The sequence below is a fragment of the Gossypium raimondii genome, chromosome 3, assembly GCF_025698545.1.
Source record: "Gossypium raimondii isolate GPD5lz chromosome 3, ASM2569854v1, whole genome shotgun sequence".
In the NCBI taxonomy this organism is placed as follows: domain Eukaryota; kingdom Viridiplantae; phylum Streptophyta; class Magnoliopsida; order Malvales; family Malvaceae; genus Gossypium; species Gossypium raimondii.
In genome coordinates, this window is record NC_068567.1 from 59,051,197 (window position 1) to 59,076,308 (window position 25,112).

A 25,112-nucleotide genomic window follows, 5' to 3' on the forward strand; every position below is an offset into this window, starting at 1 on the left:
GTTTCTTATTTGTAATAAAAACTTTAATGTTTGATAATTAGTATTTTAAATATTTTATTAAACCATCTTTTACAAAATTTCTCTTCATTCAAGATGTATGAAAGGTGTTTTTTATATTTTAATGTTTAAATGGAAAAAAATTAAACTTGAGTATGACATTTTAAATATCAAATTAAGAAAAATTATACCATAGACCTTTGTGACCACTTAGGATATAGGCTCAATCAATGAAAATAATCCATGTCAGCTTTTTTACGTGTCATCTCTACATACAATTCTTAATTTTTAATCTTAATAATTAGAAAAAAATGTCGATTGTGTAAAAAGAATAGTAGATTACAAAGTTTTTATTTTTTTAATAATTGGGTAAAAAAAAATCAAGGATTACATGCAGAGATAACATGGTAAAAAAACGAATTGTTTTTATTGGTTGAGACTAGAGGTGCTCATGAGTAAGGTTGAGCAGGGTTCGGGTCGTGTCTAAGTATAATATTAACATATTTTATATTTGCCTAAGCTTGACCTGACCCAAAACCTAGGCCTAAATTTTTTTTAAACTTGCCCATATTAGGCCTAAATTTTTTTTAAACTTGCCCATATATGTGAAAGACTAATCTAAACCTATTTTAAGTCCACTCATATTATTTTAATTTTTTATAAAATATTTATATTATATTATTTTAATATTTAATAATTATATATATATATATTATTTATTTAAAATTTTTATATAATCATCTTAACTATTTTAATGTTTACATTAGAGTAGTATTATATATTTAGTATAGTTTAATGTATTCTAAATTACATAATATATAAAAATAACATAATATAAAATATTATAAACTTCAAATGGATCAAGTTGGATTCGAGTCTTGAATGTTCAAACCCGAGCTCAACCTATATTTTAAACGGGCCTAATTTTTTGTCCAAACTCTCAAATTTTGGGCAGGCCTTCGAGTCTGGGTGGGTAGCCAGACCCATAGGTAGGTCTAATTGGGTCTATATCTTAGGTGGTGTGAAGGGCTTATGATATAATTTCTCCATAGTATTTATGCAATTAAAAAAGTAAATTAATTTAAGAACCTTATTAAAAGGGTCAAATTGGGAGGCTACATAAAATAAGGTAACTATTGTTAAAAATATATAAAAATTAAAAAAATAAGAAGAGAATTGTAGGGATCACTTTTGGCATGGTATTGTCATTGAAGGGAAATAAAAACAATAGTAGACTTGGATCTACTTTAGGGACAGTGAGATCAATTTTAATAAATTTTAGATTTGAATTCAATAATTATAAGTTTGACATTTCAATACCATAGTGATATATGTATAATTGTTGGAAATATATAGATATTAAATATATATTATACAAATAATTAGATATTATTGGTTAAAAAATAATTATATATTATTATTTCGCATAATATATAATTTGATATTTTAAGTTTGACTATTTTTCTAATGTGGTATATGTGTTATTTTTGATCCAATTTGGTATCTCAGTATTTGATAAAAGTTATATATTTTGGTACCAAATGTAATAAGATTAACTTTGTAGTATTTAATTCGAGTTTTAGGAGTTGATTTGATAAAAATACAAAGTTAGCTATTAATATTAGTAATTAACTTTCATCAAATAAATCCAAAACTCATATTAAAGTACATTCATCGGATTGTATTTGATAAATTAAACGTAAAATTAATCAAATTCACAATTAACACTAAATTTATTCTATTAACAAAATCATGAAAAAATCAAACTCAATAATATTATCGATTAAATTTCATCAAATTAATCTTAAAACCCGAATTAGACACTAAAAGTTAACACCATTACATTTAGGTACCAAAATAGATAGCATTTGTCAAATACATGTACCAAATTGGATAAAAAATAACACAGCACCGTGTCGAAAAAATAGTCAAACTTGGGTACTAAATGATATATTAAACCTTGCTTTTTACTATCATAAAAAGTTAGTCTAAATTAAAATAACCAAATACGATTAAATTTTATTGAACTTTAATTATTAAATAAAGTATAGATAATTATATAATTAATTTCTAATTGATGGTGAATTAATTAAAAATTAAGATTAATATACAAAAATTATATGTTAAAAGTTAAATTCCAAAACCATGCCAAATAACAAATTATTGTTTATCAGTGTATTATGAAAATTATTACCAACAAAATGCAGAAGTTTTGCCTACCATCATTTTCAGCAATCAAAGCACCTTTATGGAAGGAAACTTGTGAGTAATGTTTTGCTTAGGTGATTAATGGTTATGGTAGAAGGAATTTGTTTGGACGGTGTGCTTTGAAAATTGACTTTTAGGAAGTATTTGATTTTTTGAATTAATAATTTATTCCTTATATTTTGAGAATATTTGGGTTTTAAAAAGTGTCTCAAATAAGATTAAAGGTTTGATAAATGTATTATAAGGTGTAATAATTTTTAAAAAAATTAATCATATAAATAAATGTGATACTTGTCACACCCTCAATCCGCATGAGGTATAATTTAAAAGATTAGACACTAACAGTTGACACATAAATCTTTTTTTTTTGTTTAAATTGATATTTTGATTTTTTTTGTTGTTAATTACAATGAGAGGGTAAAGCCTTAATTAACAAGAGTATGACTTGAACTCAGACCATATTTAAAACAGTAAACACCCTAACCATAAAGTCAATACATGAGATTTAAGTCTTACCCTATTTCGAGACACTTTTAGATACCCATATACTCTCAAAATTTAGAGAATAAATTAATTGAAAAAATCAATGCTCTCTTAAGGTCAATCCTCAAAGGACACCGTAGAAACTAATTCCTTCTACTATAACCATTAATCACCTCATGGGCAAGTAAAACATCACTCACAAGTTTCCTTCCGTAAAGGTGCTTTGATCGCTGAAAATGATAGTAGGCAAAACTTCTGCATTTTGATGGCAATTATTTTCATAATACACTTATATTTTTTAAACTTAATCTCTCAGCCTATACTTTTAAGAATTTAGTTTTTATATTTATATTTTTTTCACTTAAATAACGTTTTCTTTTTAGAATTTACGAAAATAAATATAATATAATCATAATTGTATATACGTATTAATAATTACAAATTAAAATCAAATCAATACAAAACACAATTATAAAAGAATCAAAATCTTAAAAAAAAAATTCATTAACTATTACAAAAGACTTAAATTTTAGGGCCAAACACAATTTACCTGACATTCCTTTATTGATCCAAAATATGTCAAAATACTAAAAGAATTGGAGGGGGCCGAGGCCCCCCTGCAATCATGGTGCCAAATGTTATTCACCTAGTGTATGCCCAGAAAAGCAGCGAGAGAGTGAATGAGCCGTATGGCTTAAAGGTCCAAACTCGACAAGATTCCAAACATAGTACAATAATTTGTCAGTTCCCGACGCTTCTTTATTATGTTTTTTCTCCGGAACACAGTTTTGGAATTTCCAAAATTCATGGTTTTTTTTTTTTTTGCATTGAAAGTTGATATACAGGCAGAGCAGCTCCCCACCTTTTTTTTTGGATAATAATGGAAGACCTATTCAAGGTCGGAAAGTGGAAGATGATTACAAAGCACTCCTGCAATCGGGAAAACACTGGTGAAATGTCTCAATCTTTAGCTTTTGTCTCTTTTTTATTTGGTTTTGTACGATACTTTCCAGGTTTATGATTAGGTGCTTAGTTGTTTTCATTTTCCCGTCATTTTTGTTCCTATCTACTATTTTCTACATTTTTTGTTCTGGTTTTATGCAAATTTCTCCGTTTAGAAAATGCATAATTTAAAATGAAATCTAAAACTACTTGGTTCTTGTTATTTTCCATGTTTCAGATCCTGGTTTCTGTCGAATACTAATTTATTATTCCTCAACTTCAATGACCCTTTCCTTTCATAAATATTTTAAGCCATCTCTTTTATCTTTATTAATTGGAATGGGTAGAAAGGTAGGTGTTTGCTCATTGCCTTCCCTGAAAATGCTCTTCATACCATCAACATGTCGTATTCCATATAATTTCTTTGTTATTTCAAAGCTTTGATACATTAAATACTATAGGGTTGACCAAATATATGGAAGTCAAAATGGGATTCTTTTTCCACAATAATTTGGGTAGACTAAAATTGCATTTGAATATGTTGACAGTTTTAGTCAAGGTTTTTTTTTTTTTTTTCGATTGATGGTTGGTTGTTTGAAGTTTCTTGGAATTTTGGTTGTGGCATGCGAGGATGACCTTTTAAGATATTGTTTTTTAAAAACATTTGGAGAACTTATGAAATTTAGATTGGAAAATTTCAACTTGATACTTGGAATGAACTGTGTGGTTGTAGTGGAGATTGGTAGATACTTTCTCCTTGAATTAATTTGGAAAAAATCGGTTTGAAAACGGTGTTTTATAAAACGGAAAAATAAAAATTTTAAAAATATTTTTTATATTTATAATAATAAATTTTTTGAAATAATATTAGTTTTTGAGCGAGATTAATCCTTGTCATTTTTATTTTAAACCGAAATGACCTTTTTCACTATTCTCATACCACAAATTACTTCTCTCTTATTGAAATCAATAGAATTTTATTTTCGAAAATATAATTTACACCTAAAATAAATTTCAATTATTTTGGGGTAAAATAATATCTCAAAAGTTGTGTATAATTTATCATATTTTTAGCACATCTATTTATAAGGAGAGGAAGTAAAACATTAGTTGAATTAGTAAAAATAATATTTATTTAATAGGAAAAGGCAATGCCCTAGTTGAACTAGAAGAGAGGAGCGACTAATAGGGTGTGCTTCCCTTCATATGTATTATAATAGAGATTCAAGTCTCTCTTATATTGGGTCCAATTATATGTGCTTTTTAGACTTTTAACCAAACACTTTATAATTTAACTCAACTGAATACATGTTTTTCTATTTCCCCAAATAAATATTATTTTAATTTTTCCAATTAAATAATTTTCTTAACTCAATTCTAATTCCATTAAAATCATAACAACTTTACATAAAATTTTTTTATGAAAAATATGTTTAATTTCCATATTCAATGGATTCATAATGAACAATTAATTTCATTTCATTTTAAACTTCAATTATTTAAATAATAATTTTAAAAAATTAAATTAATTTTCAGGTCATTTCCATACTTAGTAAAATCCCACATTCATTTCCGAATGTAACTCATTTATCTAATTTTATCATTTCTATCCATTTCTGTTCATTTGATTCAATATGCATTTCATTTCTGGTTTTAACAAGTTAGCGGAGGGACCAATTGGACATAAGTAATTAGGGCTCAAATGTTTTATAATTAAATTCCAGCTTTTCGCCTATTAATTATAAACTCATTTAATCACGAAGTCATTCTACTTTAGTATCATGATTGAGCTCTCCTTAATAACATACCATTACGAAAGCTACTCAGTCAGTGCTCGTCCAATGTGTTGGGAAATGTGCCCATTTGTATTAAATATGTAACTGTTTTCTATGTATTTGAATGATAAATAAATAGATAAAGTTAATTTCACATTTCACTATTATACCTTTTGTGTTTCTACCTTTCATGTTTTGCATATATAGCGAAATTGTGACAAGTAAATATTAGCTCATTGATTGTCTAAGTTCAAACTGATGATAAATGACACTATAAGAATGTTTACATTGCAAGAAGAATAACTTACTTCAATAGATAATCTAAACGAGTTCATAATCCCGTGCAATAATCAAAGTGAGCATTTGATTCAAATACTTAGAATGATTATTATGTCATTTGCAATTTCAATTAGGGAGATGACTAATCTTGGTTGAGCCGTTGACTTCACTGGTAAATACATAAATATACTAATTGGAAGAATGATACATTGGACTAGATCCAAGTTGAGTTAATCTTGAATTCGTTTGTAAATTGATTCATTTGTGACGTTCATGGTGTGACTTACCTAAATCCCAAGTTAGTAATTGACTATGTGTGTGTAACTCATGTGCTTTGATATAAGTGGAGGCTTATGCTCTAAAGATGATCGTGTCGATAACCAATATGTTGGGTACATAACTTGTGTATTGTATGACTTTACTAGCAACAATAGAATTCATAGCTCGATTAAAGAGTTAATGATATCCTCTCATCGACATTATGTGGATTGATAAATATGGAATGTAGCCACGTGTTGCTTATTTTGGAACAAGCAATTTATCAAAGTTATTAGTTGGCAGTGATCATATTAATCATTAAGAAGACACAATAATGACAATGAGATAAAATAAGATTGTATTTAGTGAACATATTTAACTTAAAGGAATAAAGGATATCATATGAGGGTAACACACACATGACAAGGTTATCGGACAAATCAATTGGATGAATTCAAGGGCAGAGCCATGTAGAAGCCCAAGGGGCCATTGCACCCCCCAAAGTTTAATTTTTTTAATTTAGTCCTTTGTAAATATATTATGGTCTTCCCAAAAATATAAATAGGCCCCCAAAGGTTTAAGATTTTTTCAATTTCTCCCTTTATATATATATATATTAAAGCCCTCCTCATGAATTGTTTTCGTAAAAATATACAAAAAGAATTTTTCAATCATGGTACTTCTTGTGGACTGACTCTACGATTAAGTAAATTGCGAATTATCGGAGCGATACTTCTAGACATAACTGCAATTACTCAAGCTTAATTGTATATGTCTGATTGGTCCCTCCGCTAGCTCAACAAAAGCTCGATCGGACTGCATTTGAATTAGAAGAAAATTCTACGACTTTGAAAATAATTTAATTGAATTGATTTATTCGATGGGGAATTAATTTAGACGATCATGAGAATTTTTTAAACTAGAGATTTCATTAAAAAATATCTTAAAAAAGTAATTTGGAAAATCTTAATGATTTTTAGAAAAATTAATTTTTATCATGTAAAATTGAATTAATAAAATTAACTAAAATAAATATGATATTTTTGAAAATTATTTTTCAAATCAAACAATTGGCTCAATGGGTAATTGGACTTAAAAATTGGACTCGAAAATCAAAAATCAAGATTGAGACATTAAACTAATTGAACCGGGTCTGGCATATGAAACTGGGTCGACGGTCCAACCGGTGGCTGGACCGAATTGTTCAGGCCATCACTGGCCTAGATTGAACTGGCAAGAGCCGAATCGACTATCCCACCAGCCAGCCAGGCATGCAAATGCCTAGCTGATGATGCCTCGACCATGACAGCAAGCTGTTCGAATAGCCTGCTAGGGGTCTCGACCAACCCCATCAGCAACACCGGGCCAGGCATGCAAACACCTAGCTGAGGGATGTTGCACCGCGTTCGGCTGGTCATGCGAATGACCGACTTGGGCAGGCACCTGTTGATCGGGAAAAAGGGGATATCATTTACTCATGTCTATTACTATTATATAGTAATTAAGTCATTTATCATAAAGACAAATGACATGTTGCCACACTTACTTTTCATTTATTATGTAATGTCAATGAGAGGATATCATTTACTCATGTCTTGTATTATGAATTCCACTATTGTTAATGATGCTACATACTGCAGAAGTCATATGTCTGAAGCACCAGCTTTCGATTAATTATTTTTTGAACTCAAACTTTTATTTACATCAAAATATACGATTCACACATGCATAGTCCATCATCCACTTAGGATTAAGGTATGCCACACTATGAACATCACAATTGAATAAACCCATAAATGGATTCAGGATCTATTCTACTTAGGCCTTATCCGATATATTGTTAATCCAGTTAGTCACATTTATGTTTCTATCTTCTGGGAGTTATCCGCTTCGATACGCAAATCCGCTTCGATACGCAAGAAAAAGTATCTCTCCAATTGGACTTGATAGATAATATATTAGTCTTTCAATCGGTTTGCTCATTTCAGATTAGACTAAGGACATGTTTAGATTCGTTTACTAATATAAGTTATCTTTTCATATTACGGTCCGACCACATAATATTGCATAGTATTAATTAAACATTAGACAACTAATGAGCTAATATTTGTTTCTATTTTACTTTACATACAAAAATTACGTAAAAATAATATATAAAAGGGTATTAATATAATTAATGAATAATTTTATTAACAAATTTGATCGAAAAAATTACTAATATACAAACGAATATATTATACTTAGTACACCAAATCCAAAAGTTAATATTAGGAGTAGATATGTGTTGTTTTATTTGAATGACAAGAAACTTTTGAGTCAAGATTTTCCTATGGTGCATGCATTTACATGACGCGAGACATGACGGAGGGAGTGCTCACTTGACTTATCAAAGAGGATAAAGGACTCTTATCAATTATGGAGTCAATCCCTGTAGTTGGCTTCTAGATTGTGCTACATTGCTACTTTTAACATTCAAGTGGCAATATGGTTTTTCCAACAAGTAACAAAGTAATCAATTAGACAATGGTTGCATGTAAATATTTAAAGGTTGATTCAACTGGCAGCTCTGATGAAATAAGTGGAAGCAGTCCTTGCCTAAACTCTAATGGGAGTTAGAATAATGTTTAGGGGTGACTTATCATTCACTCTATAGGTAATAATATATTCGAAGACTAGAGTAACTGAGAGGCCATCATGCATAAAACTCTGTAGATTCTAAGTTTTAAGTGATGGTCGGTGAAAAGAAAGATCTTATTGACAAAAAGGAATCCCTATGTTCCTTTTTAGAACATTTAATTTGGACTGGTATATTGTGCTTTTCCTTTCAAAAGAGATGGTGGCACTTCAGTTGTTTCAAATGAAACACCTCGGAAAATTTTGGATCCTCGTATGATAAAAGGCAAGTGCATCATGGAGATGAGGAAAAAGGAAAAAAGGGAAGATATTAGGCGAAGCTGTGGAAATAGACATGTCACTCTTTGCTGAATTAATATTGAAAGATCAATGCATGCTGTAGTGCAATAACTACTATCAAAATGAAAATCTCTAAATAATGACTTTTGAATAGGTCACCTCCTCGATATCCATAATAAATCTAGGCTGAGGATGAAATATACCCTTCAATGTTAACTTTTAGTTGACTGACTATGTCTATAACAAAAATGTATAAAAATAGCTTGCTATTAGAGGTTGATTGACCTTTCTCTATATAGAAAAAAATTTTGAGACTAAACTATACATTTGGGCACCTTGTATAAGTAAAGAGCATCACGCAAATGGGGAAAAAGAAATAAAGGACATTAGGTGAAGGTGTGGAAGATAGACCTCTCTCTCTATGTCCAACCACTACTACCAACAAATTAAAAGCTATGAAAATTGACATCTGGTGTGAAATGATCGATTTCACACGCGTCTTCTTCCTGGAACTGGCTTCTGCATGGGTCACTTCCTTGATGTTTTTAATATATCCAGGTTGAGGGTGACGTATGGCTTATTATATGAACTTTTAGAGTGTTGTTTGACTGTGGCATGGATCTATATATTTGTCAAAGCGGATGGGTTGCATTCTTACTACTCATCCCGCATAAAAGCAAGAAGGTTAAAGGAGCTTGTGTTTTTGCAAAATATCCGGAACCAAAATGAACAAGCTATCAGCTTGCAGTTCTATGGCCTGTGGAATTTCTTTGCAGCCTAAGATGGTCCTGGCGAGGTATATGTTCTTGAAACATGGATAAAATTTTCTGACATCCTGCTATTATTTTATGCATTTCACTCTCTAAAATTGTGCCATTGTTTGTTGATTGGCATACAGTTTGAGAGTACGTAAGCAGGGAAACGGTACGTGCCATGTATTGCATTTGTCTATATCCCTCTTAACTTGTTGTTTTTCTTTTTCATTTTCTTATTAAGGTTTCTTTAGCTACAAACTGGTTTGAACTGTTTAACTTGTCTGATCGCAGGTCGTTGCACAAATGTACCCCGTAATGTAAACTTGGAAAAGCTGCAAAATAACTATTTGTTTCCTGAGGTGTTGTTAAAATCTCATATTAATTACATCCTTTTTTGCTCCGCTTTTAAGTCCGCTATTTTTACCATTTTAAAATTTTAGCTTCTGCATAGTAGCACTTCAATATAATAGGAGGGGAGAATACTTGTAGCCCTTCTTTTTTCACTGGTGATGGACATTTTATTTATTCTCATACCGTAGGTCTTTTTAAATGATCAAATTGATTCTTTAAGGACAAAATATTGTTGCCTTTTCAGCTTGTTTCTTGGTTACATTCATTCTACCAAGCTCTTTACTGATTTTAAAACTACCACTACTTGGATTTTCTCTTGGGTGTCCCAAGGTGACCCAACATTTTACCATTTGATGATTCTAACCAGATTTCAAAGCGGGAGCTGCAGCACCTGGAAAAGTACCCAAATGCAAAAGTGATTAGCCTTGGAATTGGTGATACCACAGAGCCAATTCCCGAGCAAATCAGCCTTAGCATGGCTAATGTAAGTCTTGGTCAATTCCAGCCTGTTGTAATTTGTGTTGCTACGGTCTCTATGCAACTGGCTTATGTTATCATTAACTTCCAAAATTTCCAAACGTATGGCTGTTAAACTTGATGGTTGGCAAGTTGATTGCTGTCTAATTCAGGGTTCGTCCCAGTGCAACCAAACCCATAAAATTGCAACCCTACATACGAAATGTTCATTTTGAACCTATCCATATGTTTTGGCAGTCATCAGTCTGTTCTGAGTTTAAGCTTTAATACTTAAGAGGGCTGCTCCTGATAACGAGTCCATGGGATAAACCACCTCTTGTCCCGCTTGAAGAAAGTGTTTTGTACCTAAGGCCAGCGTTGTCAAGGTGCACGCCTAGGTGCTGCACACATAAACAAAAGCGCCTACGCCTTCTACGGCTATCTTAAATAATCCAATGTCTGTCTTTGTGACGGGAGCAAAGGAAGGTTGCTTCATTTATTGAGAGATAAATATTTCACTTCTTTGTTATTTTGCAGTATGCACGTGCCCTTTCAACTGCTGACGGTTATAGGGGCTATGGAGCTGAGCAAGGGAATCAGGTATAGGTCTTTGTTTCACCTGTTCTGGTTTATTGTAAAGAAGACTTGTTTGTTAGCTGATTACTCTATCGGATTCATTTCTTGAGGTTCATCACATCTGTTACTGCCATTAGTTATGATTCCTAGACCTTTTTGTCTCTTTGTAGCCGACTCATGCCAAGTATTTGACAGTAGTATGACTTTCTCCCGTATTAGATTTGTTTTCTAAGCCTAGTTGGAAATTCAGTGGATAAATCATTTACTTATCCTGCTTCCAGTAGACGGCATTATACAGTTTTGAAACATAATGATGCTTTGTGGAAGTTTAACACTGCTCTAATATACTGAATTCCCTTCTGATGCCTAAGTTGTAACTTTGCGCTTATTGTGCTTTAGTAGGAATTAGACCTGTCCATGGGCAGGGCGGCCCGGCCCGGCCCGGCCCGATGGTCCGCCCAAAATATGGGAGGGTTCGGGTAAAAATATAGGCCCGAAATATGGGTTTGGGCAAAAAAACGAGGCCTGTTTAAAAAACGGGCCGGGCTTGGGCTCAACTTTTTTAGCCCGAGCCCGGCCCGACCCGGCCTGAATATAATAAATATATATTTTTTATTTTTATTTTTTAATTTTAAAATACTTTAAAAATATTTTTTTATTTTTAAAATATTTTTTTGTGTTTATTAAAAATCGGGCCGGGCTCGGGCTTATTATTTTTTTCCCTGGGCCTGGGCAAAATTTTAGGCCCATATTTCGGGCCGGGCCGGCCCCGGGCCTAAGAGTGGGCCAAAATTTTTCCGGGGCTGGCCCGAACCCGGCCCGGCCCGGCCCATGGACAGTTCTAGTAGGAATGATTGTTTAAACAATTATTTATCAGGTAAACTTTTCAAATATTAACGTTGTATGAATAACAGGCATTGAGGAAAGCAATTGCCGAAACATTTTACAAGGATGTCGCCATAAAGGACACAGAAGTTTTTGTATCAGATGGTTCTCAGTGTGATATTTCCCGCCTTCAGGTGACTCTTCATATAAGATTGTTTTTTTTTTATGCCCCTCTTTGTTCCTTCAGCCAGCTGCCTGCATCTTATGCAAGTAATGTTACAACTGAGCTAACCTGCAGATTTCCTGTGTTAAAAGTACTAAACGCTTTTCTCTGTCGATATTTGCAGCTGCTTTTAGGTTCAAAAGTGACAATAGCCGTGCAGGATCCATCTTTTCCGGTGATGTTATCATGCTTCTATTTGTTTAACCTTATGTTCCACTGCATGTTGCTTTTTTAATAGCGGAAAATATCCTCAAGCAAGCTAAATATGGATATAATTTTAGTAATAAACTACCATAATTAATCAATGTCTTGCTTGTAACTTTGAAGATGTTCTATACTAATGTGGGGCACTTGCATTTGAAAATACAAAAATATCACAAAACGTGAAACTAATTTTTTCATAGAAAGAAATTAGAATTCTGCCCAAAGATTAGGTGTTACAGGAACCAAAGTAGTGTACTTTTCACAATTTGGTTGTGCCTATCGTCATCATACTTTTTGTTCTGTCTGTACCATTTTCTTAATTTAGTTTCCCAAAATTGAACTAATCTTTAAATATGATCAAAGGGAAAAAAAAAAAAAGGATATCTGATCATATTTGCCTTTTGCAACAATTTACGATGGATCCTTGAATTAGAGCTGTAATATTTAATATGGAAGATGTACTTTGTAACAGGGTTATATAGATTCAAGTGTCATAATCGGCCAGGCTGGTGATTTTCAAGACAAAACTGGGAAGTATCAAAACATTGAGTACATGCAGCTTGGCCCTCAGAATAATTTCTTCCCTGATTTAACGGTCACTCCAAGAACGGATATCATCTTCTTTTGTTCACCAAATAATCCTACAGGTCATGCAGCTACAAGGAAGCAATTACAGCAGCTTGTAGAGTTTGCAAGGGATAATGGATCAATTATTATTTTTGACTCCGCTTATGCAGCCTATATCTCTGATGACAGTCCTAAATCAATCTTTGAAATTCCTGGTGCCAAAGAGGTACGTTGCTGACATGTCATCTAGCTAAGAAAAAAAGTCCTGCTTCAGTCTTCTGAATGTCAGGGTGTAATGTTTCTATAATTGAGGGCTAACCAACGACATTTGACCCTTTTGCCTTTCAATAGATTAAGCTCTAATGAAGTAGAACTAAATCCTAGACACCAGTCAACATTAGTTCGAGTACAGTTACTTGCAAGGCTTTGGCTAATGATTAGTTATTTACGAATGGTATATAGAAAGCATTTGAAGAAGAATCTCTTCATTTTGGGATTGTTAAATAGACTTGATAAATCTGCTTATGGCAGCTTGTAAAAACTGATTCTCACCATTTTAACAAGGATTTGCATTTTCAAAAGTATAATTGTTTCTAGAGGGTTCATGAGAACATAAATTTTATGTTTATAGATTAATGAAATACCTGGATGGAAAAGTGAATTTTAAATCAATCTCTCAGGGTCCTTGAAACACAGTATATCAATTTATGTAGTTTTGAACCTACCCTTTTGTCTTGAGACTGAAAAAGAAAAAAAAATTTCCTCAGGTTGCAATTGAAATTTCATCATTCTCCAAATTTGCTGGGTTCACTGGAGTTCGTCTTGGTTGGACGGTAGTGCCTGAAGAACTCTTGTTTTCAGGTGGGTTTCCTGTCATACATGATTTCAACCGCATTGTATGCACCTGCTTCAATGGAGCATCCAATATAGCTCAGGCTGGTGGACTAGCATGCCTTTCTCCAGAAGGTTTCCAGGTAAGTCCAAGAAAGCCTTGCACATAAATGTTCAGCTTTTCAGTCAAATGTGTATAAGGAGTATGACGGTGTGCTGGTATTCTGCTTGCGGGAATAGGTATGTTTGATGATGGTAATGAATCGTAATGGCCAAATTAGTTCTGTTGAAATGACTGCAGTCGACTCTGATTTGAGCAAAACCTTTGAGGAAGAAACAACAGTTGGTGAAAGAACATTATTTTGGCATGCAACTCTAACAAAATACAATCTATACTCTTTTAACTGCTCTATGATTGAGTATTCTAGAGGACTGCTGAATTTGTATTTTTTATGATTCTCAGGCTATCTGTGCAGTGATCGACTACTACAAGGAGAATGCAAAGATATTGGTAGATACGTTTGCCTCTCTTGGCTTAGAAGTTTATGGCGGTGTCAACGCCCCGTATGTTTGGGTGCATTTTCCTGGTTCAAAATCATGGAATATATTTGCAGAAATTCTTGAAAAGACTCATATAATAACGGTACCAGGATCTGGTTTTGGCCCTGGTGGTGGAGAGTATATCAGAATCAGTGCTTTTGGGAAAAGAAAGCACATCATAGAAGCATCATGGAGGCTGGAAAAACTTTTCTCCAAGGGAAAACCCCTTTTTAACTGTCTAAAATAAAATTTAAAAAATATGGTGTGTTTCACCGGCCATGCCATCTCATGGTATAATCATTGTGTAAAATAATAAAATTACCAGTGCCATGTAAGTTGGATCCCTTGGACTGATGATATTCAAGTGTTAAATATTGGTTGGCTATAAATCTTTCTTATAATCCTTTATGTTATTTGCAGGAATCCTATTTGTAACTTAAGCTATTCTACAGGAATTACAATATCCATTATCTGGTGGTTCTTTTCAATGTGTTGCATAAACTGGGCTTAATACAGGCGTATGCATAATTTCGAACTACAAATGTGGCTAAATACGTGGGCCACTAGAAAGATCAATTGCCAAGTCACAAGAATACTGAATATTGTACCGTCACTTAAAGGAGCCGTGAAATCAAGGTAAGATAAACAACAGGCACTTGTTTTCCAGTTCAAGAGAATTCCTTTGCTTTATATTATACAAGGATACAAGAGTAAAGGTTATAACTTACATAAATCCCAATTTCAGTGTGCCGCTTGTAAAATCAACAGATCTAGTGAAACAAATAAGGGCAACCAAATAATTTTCGGAAAGTTGAAACTTAGATCCCTAAGTAGTCCAACAGTGGCGCTAGATATTGAGTGCCTGACAACTTACTAGTTCGGAAGATCCGGTCGTCCTTGTGGCAATAACCCTCCAAAGATCCGTTTCAAATGCTGTTGCAGGTTCTGCAGACTCGGGATGTGCACCAGGTGAGCTATCCAATGAATGGTTTTGCACATCAGCCTGCAAGACTGAAATATTGTTGTTGGCATCTTTAGTGATCACATGAAGCTTTCCCAGTAAACCAGAAAGTAAATAGGGAAAATCTGAATCAGTAAAGTCAGGAATGGGGACCTCTCCCACTACAACTTTCCATGCATCATCTTGGTAATCATATACCTTAATCCTCACACTTTCAGGAGAATTAGATGGATCGAGTGCATACAGCTCACCATCCACGGTGACACTCAATTTTGTTCCTGCCTGTCTTGCAGGCCAACCATCACCCATGCCAGCTGGCATTTCAACCCAAGAATTTACATCGGGATCATATACCTCCCCTCCAACATCAACAAAAAATGGCCAGCAATATAAACTTTGAGGCACAAATAACCTTCCCCTATATGATGTCATTCCTGTGGCAATCGGTTTGAGTAGATCAGCCAGAAAGGCCGTGGGTAGAATCTGAGCTTTTGAAAAGGGCATGCTTGGTAGTTGGGACCATATACCAGTATGAGGATCAAACACTTCAGCAGACTTAAGTGGAGTTAATCCACCATGGCCCCTGGTAACCCCTCCAACAACATATAGCTTATTGTTTAAGATGCCAGTCTTACAGTAGGCTCTACCAGTTGACATTGAACTTACTTCATTCCACGAATTTAGAACTGGATTATACTGCCAAACACAGCTCAGGGCTGACGCTCTAGAGAATCCTCCTAACACGTAGAGGCAGCCATCAACAGCACCAATAGCACACCCACAAAAAGGCATTCTGTCCAATGCATCCTTCCTCCCAAGCCAACCCCTAATGGCATCTGCAATTTTTATGCCAGAGTCAACCACATTCCACATCCGAAGGCTAGCTAAACGTTTCCTGGATTCAGCTTCAAAAGCAACATTGGGCATTTGAGGCAACCTCTGCCACCTTCTTGACAATGGATCCAAAGCATACCACAAAAGCTTGTCACCTTCAACCTTAGTCAATATATAGAGCCATTCTTCTGTTGTTCCTAGTTCTTTCCTTGTATTAAAAAGTTCAGTACTCATGATGGCAGCTTTCCAGGCTCGAGATACTAACCTCACATTCAAGTAATTAATCCTCGGAATTCTGGCAAGAATCTGATAAGATATCTCATCCGGAAGGCTAGGAATCAATCTTGAATTCTCTTCAGAAAGACATGATGACAACTTCTGCCTTTTGCATGTTCCATTTTGTGAAACATCTAAGGGCTCACTCATTCCAGCCCTGGAATTGTTTAGACTTAAGAATGCCCCCATCAATATCTTACTGGTTGCAATATATTAGTAAATCAATTCCAGGACAACCTTTGATGGCTAAATATCTTAATCAGAAGAAAAGGTTATCCTAGATGAATCTGCTCAAAACCACCAAGACTCTATCTAGTATCTGAGATAAGAACAGAAAAAAGCAGAGTAAAATGGAAGGTGTCAGAGTCAAATTAAAAGGCCAAAACCTTCAATTTATTTCAGTACAACCATTTACATGAAAGAAGACCATCAAAAAATAATATAATCCACCAAATTGTAAAAAAGAAGAAGAAGCATTTAACAATCAGTACCAATGGGGGGAGATACCATCCCCTCGGCCAATTGTATTAGGAGCAAAGGAATTGGAATGCCTTGTGTACAGTTGGAAAGCTTGATAAGAAAAGAAATGCAAAACAAAGAGACACCGCACTTTACCATAAAGCTGAGAAATGGAATAGAACTGTTCCCAGTTAAATTAGTTTGTTCTCAATGGCGGCAAGAAGTTCTCAGCTTAATATATATATCTCACCAATCAAAACCTCACGTCCTCCTGATAAGAAAATATGGGAAGTGTAAGAAATATCAAAGACCCTCTCTAAAAAACATCCAGTATATGTTCAACAGGAAAGAGCATAGAGCACGAGGGTAACTTAAGAGTTACGAGTGACCGTCAAAAAATGGTATCCCTTTCTTAATTTGATCAAATAAATCAGTTTCAGAACAAATACTCATCAAGAAATTGGGAGGTTAATTTTTTGTAAGTTTTTCCTTAGTATTCAATAGATTATAATATCTTTCTTCCTATAAGGTCATCAAGATCAGGACAATGATAAAGAAAAGATTTAGAAGTTACTTTTCCTCGCGTATCCTTAATTTTTCGCAGTGACCAGATAAAGTCAAATAAAAAGGTCAATGTTTTGATCACTTCCCATCCAGCAAGAACAACAACAACACTAAAATCCCCAAATTCCCAATTACAACGATTCAAAAAGGGCTCCTCACTTAAGACATCAATTAATTAAACAAAAAAACTGCATTAATCTAAAAGAAGAGGGAGGGAAAAACAGCTAAATTAAGTACATGTATCTACAATCGATCTAATAGTAACACTGATGAAACAAATTGAAGAAAAAGAAATGAAAGAACCCACCTTCTATGTTCTATTCCAAGGGATAAAATTTCCAATAAAACAGCTACAAACAAAATCCTAAGCAGTAGAATCCCAGAAAACTAAGCTAAAGAGCAAAGTTTATTTCTTAAAAGAAAAGAAAAGGATTGAAACATAGAAAATTGGAGGAAAAAAGAACCTTAATCTTTACGGCAAGACGAAGAGACCCAGAAGACGAATCATTTGAGGTTTCCAAGCGATCCATTCGTAGTTCACCTTTGGTACAGGGATAGAGAGTTTTCGTCTCTTCTGCGTGAACAACCTTATATTCTTCCTTTAGTTTTCTTTTCTTTTTCTTTTTTCTGTCTAACTATGCCTCCAGTCCCTGTAGTCTTGAAAATTTGAAATTTATCTCTCTTTTTAATTCTTGGACCTTCTATTTGTCACTTGATTGTTCTTTAAAATAATTAGTTTCAATGATAATAATAAAATTAAAATGTTACGTATTATCATTGGATTTCAATTTGTAATTTAGACAAATATAGAAATAAATTAATTATAAGATTTAATTTAGAATTATTTGTTTAACAACTTGAAATAAAATAAAATTATGATAATTATACATTTAAAAATTATAATTTAAAGAAGTTGCGGTAATTAGACATTTAAAAAAATTAGGATGTACGAAAGAGTTGTTCTAATTTTACAATAAAATTATTATTTGAGGAGAACTCTAAGTATAAATATAGGAACAAAATTGTGATTTTCATAATTATAATTCATAATTTTAATTTTTTTTTTGATGAAAAACAAAGCTGTGCTAATTTTTGGATGAAATGTAATCGAGAAAATGACCAAACGATCTAGAATTAGTAGAATCTGTGGACTATATAAAGGTATTGGGATAGTCAAAGCGCTTTCATAATTCGAAATCCCATACTTAATATTGGGAATATAATTGATCTCTACTAAGGGTGGGTTTGGATGGGCGATTGGGTGCGGTGTGGTGCGTTTAGTTTACTTTTTGTCTCACGCTACAGTATCGCTACAGTATCTAATCTCACCGCCACCGCTGTTTTTACACTAACCGTAGGTAAACGCACTGCCCATCCAAACTCACCCTAACACCTCCATTGCAACATCCTTGCTTTTTTTTTTTTTTTGTGTGTGTGTTATTAAACACCATCATCTCAACATCATTATTGTTGAGATCACTTCAATGTATTTAAACACTTGGAGCTCAAAATCTTATATTTCATAGTTCATTTTGGATGCCCACTTAGTACTTTCAACCTATCTTAAGGATTCCAAGTTAATCCGCTTTGAATGGAGCAGATTTTTTCTTTTGAAAAGTGGATGTAAGACAAGGTGAGGTAGATTTTTACTTCTGGACAATAAATTTGGAGCACTTATGGTAATTGCTTACCTACCCCAACTCGCCCCACTATATGAAGTTATCATTTTATTAAATAATATATTTTAAAAAATTAAAAAATATTTGCTAATTAAAAAATAATCTATTTAATTTAAATAATTGAGAGGATAAAATAATATTTTAAAAATAATGAAAAAAGAGTTGGACAACAACTGATAGTAAAATGTTAAGTAATTAAAATAAATAAATTTTTATTTGAATATGAGTCAAAATTTCACCTACAATCTTTTTGGTGATGAAAACAATGCCTATTAAATAATGCTAAAATATTATTTTTCTAGTAATTTTAGATGTTATTTTGAATAAAATGTGTTACCAATGCATATATTTATAGTGGTAAATATTAGTTTTAATTGATATATAATCGTAATATTAATTAAGTGAAAATTAATCTAAAATTTAATATGAACGGTTAATTAAATAATAAGTATTACATTAATAATGAAAGTATTATTAATAAATAAATAAATTTATACATTATAAATTAGATTAATATTATCTTTATATATATAATGTTAATCTCACACATTTAATTTTTATTAATTATAAAATATTGATTTTAACATTATTAATTATTATTATCGTAATATATTATTTTTTAATTTAATTTATCTAATTTATTTAATAATTTAATTCACGATTTGGCTCTTGAAGTATACTCATTTCTCACTTTAGTATCTAAATTTTCTTTTATCTCAATTTAGTAAATAAAGTATTATTTCGATAAAAATTTAATAAAAATTTTGCCAATAAAAATATTACATGTGACATTCCATCACCATTTTGACTGAAATAAAAATAATAAAATAAATAAGGTTGAAAACTCACTCCTCTCCATGTTTTCTTTCATCTCCTTCTACCCATCAAACTCCTCCCCCTCCATAATTTATTATTTTTCTCTTCTTTCATTTTCTTCACTGTGTACAACTCACATTGACACGCTTGCTCAACTGTTGGAGAAAAGCTTGTGAGCCTCTTCATTGATAGAAAAGCTGAGCCTAAGCTATATGTTTCTTAGTTCAAGATTGCACTGTCTTTGGCTTAAGTCTCCATTGAGTTCTTGTTATTGTACAAGAATAAATTCAACTCATATTTTTTTGTTTCTGTAATTAACAAAAGCCACGAGGCTGGTTGCAAGAGTTACACGCAACAGTTGGTATCACTATATTCTGACATTTTATTTATTATGCAATTTAAGGATCAATAAGAAATGCAAAGACTTGATAAAAAAAGGAAATGTAAGGACGATGGCAGTTCATATTAACAACAGTGACCATGAATCAAAATGGAATGATGCTTGTTTTCATTAAGATACAACAAAAGAAAAGAAAGATCATGTGATGAGTGATGACAGAGCCAAATAGGAGTGCCATTGCATTACATACTTGGAAAAAAAGCACAATTCAAAACTTTCTACCATACATGAAACTCACATGTTTGGTTACAACAATCACCATAATTGTGATTTTAATATGTTGAGAGTGTAAAACTGTTGTACCAGCATTTGTATAGTTAGTTAGAAATTAAGTAACAGTATGTAATTAGTTATAGTGTTAGTTACATTTTCTGTATATATTTACTGCATTTTTACTCAAAGGAATTAACAGTTATTCATTCAACTCTTTAAGCTTCTTTTCTTAACATGGTATCAGGCTAAACCTTTTTCCTGATCATCTTTGATCTAGTTTTCTTCTTCATTCTTCTCTTCTCTTCTTTCTTTTTTTCTTCATGGCTAATCCTTCCTCTTTCAATTTGCCATTTGGCCATCCTCTTTATTTGCATCCTTCCGACATGCCAGAATGCTTTTGGTTTCTCATCACTCACCGAACCGAAAACTATTGCGTTTGGAGCGGTCTATGCGTATCGCCTTCTTGCCAAGAATAAGCTTGGTTTTATTGATGGTTCATGTTCCGTCTTGACTTTGATGCTTGATCTAATGCCTCATTGGGATAGATGCAATGCTTTGGTTCTTTCTTGGATCCTTAACATCATTACTCGGAACTTTCTGCTGGAATTGTTTTTGCGTCCAATGCTTGCCATTGTTTGGAAGGATCTTCGTGAACGATATGACAAGGTTGATGGTTCTCGATTTACTATCTCCATCGTGCTATTTCCACTCACACTCGTGGAGCTTATTCTATTTCCACTTACTTTACTAAGCTTCGATTATTTTGGGATGAATATGATGTTCTTGTTCCTTCATCTACTGCGATTGTGATCTTATTCAATAAATGCTCAACTTCAACAACAACGTCTTTTTCGCTTTTGATGGGTTTAAATGAAACATATTCTAATGTTCGATCCCGATCCTTTTGATGCAACCTTTGCCCACGCTTAATCGAAAGCTTACTCGCTTGTCATGCGTGATGAAACTCAACGAGAACTTGCTTCTCCACTACCTGTCTCGGAACCTCATCGCTTTCTTAGTCGAAGAATCATCAACTTCTACGGTTTCCAAGAAGCGTTCTGATTTGTCTTGTAGTTATTGTCAAAAACGGGGTCACATTCGAACCGACTGCTATCGCCTCAATGGCTTTCCTGCTGATTTCAAGTTCACCAAGAAGAAATCACCAACTGTCAATCAAGTTGTTGTTCCTTCTTCTGATTCTCCTGCTATGCCTGCTTCTTCACCATCTATTGTTTGGCTCCTACATTTCTCTTTGAACAAGATCAACAGATCTTGGACCTATTACACAAGAACTCTTCTGTGCAAGCTGTAGCTCACATGGCAGGTATATCTTATGCATCTGATCCGATTCATTGGATTCTTGATACTGGGGCTTCTAATCACATGACGCATGCTTTTAATGCTTTAATTCAACCTGTTGCATGTGCTAACAACACTTTTGTTAAATTGCCTACTGGTAACACAGCCACCATCACTCATATTGGTACTCATAATCTTACACCTCATCACACTCTTAAAGATGTTCTTTACATTCCCTCATTCAATTTTAACCTTCTCTCCATTTCTAAACTCACCAAAGATCTCAATTGTTTTGTTTCCTTTTATCCTACATTTTGTGTTTTACAGGACCTTTGCAGTGGAAAGATGATGGGGATTGGTAAGGAACAAGATGGTCTTTATCTACTCCTCCCTCAACCCTCCTCAACTCCCACTTCCCTACCCGTACCTCTTCCTGTACATTCTTCAAATGTTACTTTTTTATCTGTTTTTAAGCATGTTGATTACACTCTGTGGCATGCTAGACTTGGTCACACATCTTTTTCAAAGATGAATAAAATACGCTTTTTACATAATGGCTCTGTGCATTCTCATAACATTCAAACATGCACTGTCTGTCCATTAGCAAAACAAACACGCTTACCCTTTCCACAAAGTACTTCAAGAGAATCAAAACCTTTTACTCTTGTCCATGTCGATCTCTGGGGTCCTTATCGCACTTCAACTCATTCTGGTCATAAATATTTTTTAACCATTGTTGATGACCATACTCGAATGACGTGGATATATCTTTTAAAACTTAAGAGTGATGCCCTTTTTTACCTTAAGCGCTTTATTATGTTAGCCAAAACACAATTTTCGGAATTGTTAAAGCTGTCATGATGACAATGGTCATGAATTTTTACTAAAGAAGGTACTTTCTTTTTCAATCCTTGGAATCATTCACCAATCATCTTGTGTCCACACACCTCAAAGAAACGGTGTGGTAACGCAAACACCGCCATCTTTTAGATGTTGCCCGAGCATTAAAATTTCAATCGCATGTACTGTTAAGTTTTGGGGAATGTGTTTTAACGACTTGTTACTTAATTAATAGGTTACCTTCTGCAGATTATTGGAAAACACCTTTTAAGTCTCAGATAATAGGCCACCAAATCTTTCTCACCTTAAAATTTTTGGTTGTCTTTGCTATGCCACAGTAACCAATCTGCATGATAAATTTTCTCCCAAAGCTACACCATCCATTTTTATGGGTTATTCTCAAGTCCAAAAAGGATATATCCTGTTCAATCCTGTTTCCCAAAAATTTTTTGTTAGTCGAGATGTTCTATTTCATGAATCTGTCTTTCCTTTTACAACACCCTCCAAAGATCAACCCCTCTTTCCCTTGGATGACAATACATTTGGTTCTTTGCATGATCCTCATTTTCTTTTTACCACTTCAACACCACCACCACCACCTTCCCTCCCTACTTCCTCTATTTCTTCTACCCTACCAACATCTTCCTTACCCTCTTATCCTTCTCGAAGAAGCACCCGAAACACCAAACCACCTGTCTGGATGCAAGATTACATTTGTCCTACTTCTTCATCATCTTCTACTACTGCACAAGGTCAGTATTCAATCTCCAACTTTATAACATGTCATCACTTACCTTTACACACTCAATGTTTCGTTGCTTCCATCTCTACCACCTCTGAACCTCGAACCTACCAAGAGGCCATTCAACATGATTGTTGGAAAGTCACGATGCAACAGAAATTCAAGCTTTAGAAGCAAACTCAACTTGGGAGGTTGTTCCACTCCCACCAGGAAAACGTCCCATTGGCTGCAAATGGGTGTTTCGAATCAAATACCATTCAGACGGCACTATTGAACACTATAAAGCCAGATTAGTGGCTAAAGGCTATAGTCAAAAGGAAGGTATTGATTTTCAGGACACGTTTTCCCCAGTTGTTAAGCAGGTTACAGTCCGAATTGTTATTGCTCTTGCTGCTTTATTTAACTGGCCTCTCATTCAAATGGATGTCTATAATGCATTTCTTCAAGGTGACCTTCATGAAGAAGTTTACATGCACTTACCTCAGGGATTTGGCACTCTAGGGGGCAATCATGTATGTAGACTGCTCAAATCCCTTTATGGATTAAAACAGGCCTCAAGACAATGGAATTTGAAGCTCAGTGAGGCTCTCATCAACACCGGTTATGTTCAAAGTAAGCATGACTACTCTATGTTCATCAAATCATCTGGTAGCAAAGTTGTTATTTTGCTCATTTATGTTGATGATCTCTTGATCACTGGGAATGACAAATCCTTAATTGAAGACTTACAAGCAACTCTTCATCAGAATTTCAAAATGAAGAATTTGGGTACTCTCAAGTATTTCCTTGGCATAGAAATAGCAAGATCTAAAGAGGGTATCATTATGAATCAGAGAAAATATGTTCTTGAACTTATTAATGATCTTGGTTTGACAAATGCAAAGCCTGCAAATACACCATTGGAGTAGAATCTAAAAATGACAAGTCTGGAATATGATGCAGCACTAGACATACACGATGCGAATCTGAAATTAGAAGATGCAAGCATATATCAAAGATTAATAGGAAGACTCCTATATCTCACCAATACTAGACCGGATATTGCATTTGGAGTCTGACACCTTAGTCGGTTTATGCGAAGCAGAAGAAGGAACATTATGAGGTCGCTGCGTGTGTGAGATACCTCAAGAAGAATCTGGTCAAGGTATTTTTCTCACAATGAGAAGGAACGAGCAGATATACATGCATATTGTGACTCGATTGGGCTTCATGCAACATGACTAGAAAGTCGATTCTGAGGATATTGTGTCAAATTGGGAAATTCTTTGATTTCTGGAAATCCAAGAAATGTATCACGGTATCTAGATCATCTGCAGAAGCGAATACGTAAGTATGGCTACCACGATTCTTGAGAGCTAGTCAGTTGAAAGGTTTATTAGTGAGTTGGGAGTTAAAATTTCAAAACCAATGTTGTTACATTGTGACAATCAAGTCGCCTTCAAATAGCTTCAAATCCGGTCTTCCATGAAAGAACAAAGCACATTGAGATAGATTGTCATTTTATTCGAGAGAAAATTCAAAAGGTGACGTGGAAACAAAGCACATCTCAACAAATGAACAAATGGCGATTTACTCACTAAAGGATTAAGCATTCCTCAGCACAAATACTTAGTGACCAAGTTGGGAATGAAAGACATTTTTCATCCTCCAACTTGAGGGGCATGTTGAGAGTGTAAAACTGTTGTACCAGCATTTGTATAGTTAGTTAGAAATTAAGTAACAGTATGTAATTAGTTATAGTGTTAGTTACATTTTCTATATATATTTACTGCATTTTTACTCAAAGGAATTAACAATTATTCATTCAACTCTTTAAGCTTCTTTTCTTAACATAATATCTTTTCTC

General features: G+C 33.6%; 2 protein-coding genes across 8 annotated transcripts; one reads left to right on the forward strand and one right to left on the reverse strand.

The window, feature by feature from the left end:
- The first annotated feature begins 9,506 nt into the window (after window positions 1–9,506).
- On the forward strand, window positions 9,507–14,671 carry LOC105795054 (aminotransferase ALD1, chloroplastic). 5 transcript variants are annotated; one of them, XM_052628630.1, is made up of 11 exons: window positions 9,507–9,651; window positions 9,754–9,779; window positions 9,902–9,969; window positions 10,329–10,445; window positions 10,955–11,017; window positions 11,908–12,012; window positions 12,166–12,216; window positions 12,718–13,038; window positions 13,580–13,786; window positions 13,884–14,008; window positions 14,107–14,268. In XM_052628630.1, exons 1-11 carry the CDS (start codon window positions 9,581–9,583, stop codon window positions 14,120–14,122), a joined length of 1,170 nt encoding a protein of 389 aa, XP_052484590.1. In that variant the 5' UTR covers window positions 9,507–9,580; the 3' UTR covers window positions 14,123–14,268. The 5 variants fall into 5 exon arrangements, 4 of the variants coding, with proteins under 4 accessions (XP_052484590.1, XP_012479965.1, XP_012479964.1 ...); XR_008194600.1 differs by lacking the exon at window positions 13,884–14,008 and adding an exon at window positions 14,604–14,671 and having other exon boundaries at window positions 9,510–9,651; window positions 14,107–14,514; XM_012624511.2 differs by having other exon boundaries at window positions 13,884–14,250.
- Window positions 14,672–14,776: 105 nt separating this feature from the next.
- On the reverse strand, window positions 14,777–17,907 carry LOC105795053 (F-box/kelch-repeat protein At1g22040). 3 transcript variants are annotated; one of them, XM_012624506.2, is made up of 3 exons: window positions 17,742–17,907; window positions 16,870–16,984; window positions 14,777–16,573 (listed from the first exon to the last, which is right to left on the reverse strand). In XM_012624506.2, the coding sequence occupies exon 3, from the start codon at window positions 16,441–16,443 to the stop codon at window positions 15,031–15,033; it is 1,413 nt and encodes a 470-aa protein (XP_012479960.1). In that variant the 5' UTR covers window positions 16,444–16,573; window positions 16,870–16,984; window positions 17,742–17,907; the 3' UTR covers window positions 14,777–15,030. The 3 variants fall into 3 exon arrangements, with proteins under 3 accessions (XP_012479960.1, XP_052484588.1, XP_012479961.1); XM_052628628.1 differs by having other exon boundaries at window positions 16,746–16,984; XM_012624507.2 differs by lacking the exon at window positions 16,870–16,984.
- Between the last annotated feature and the right edge of the window lie 7,205 nt (window positions 17,908–25,112).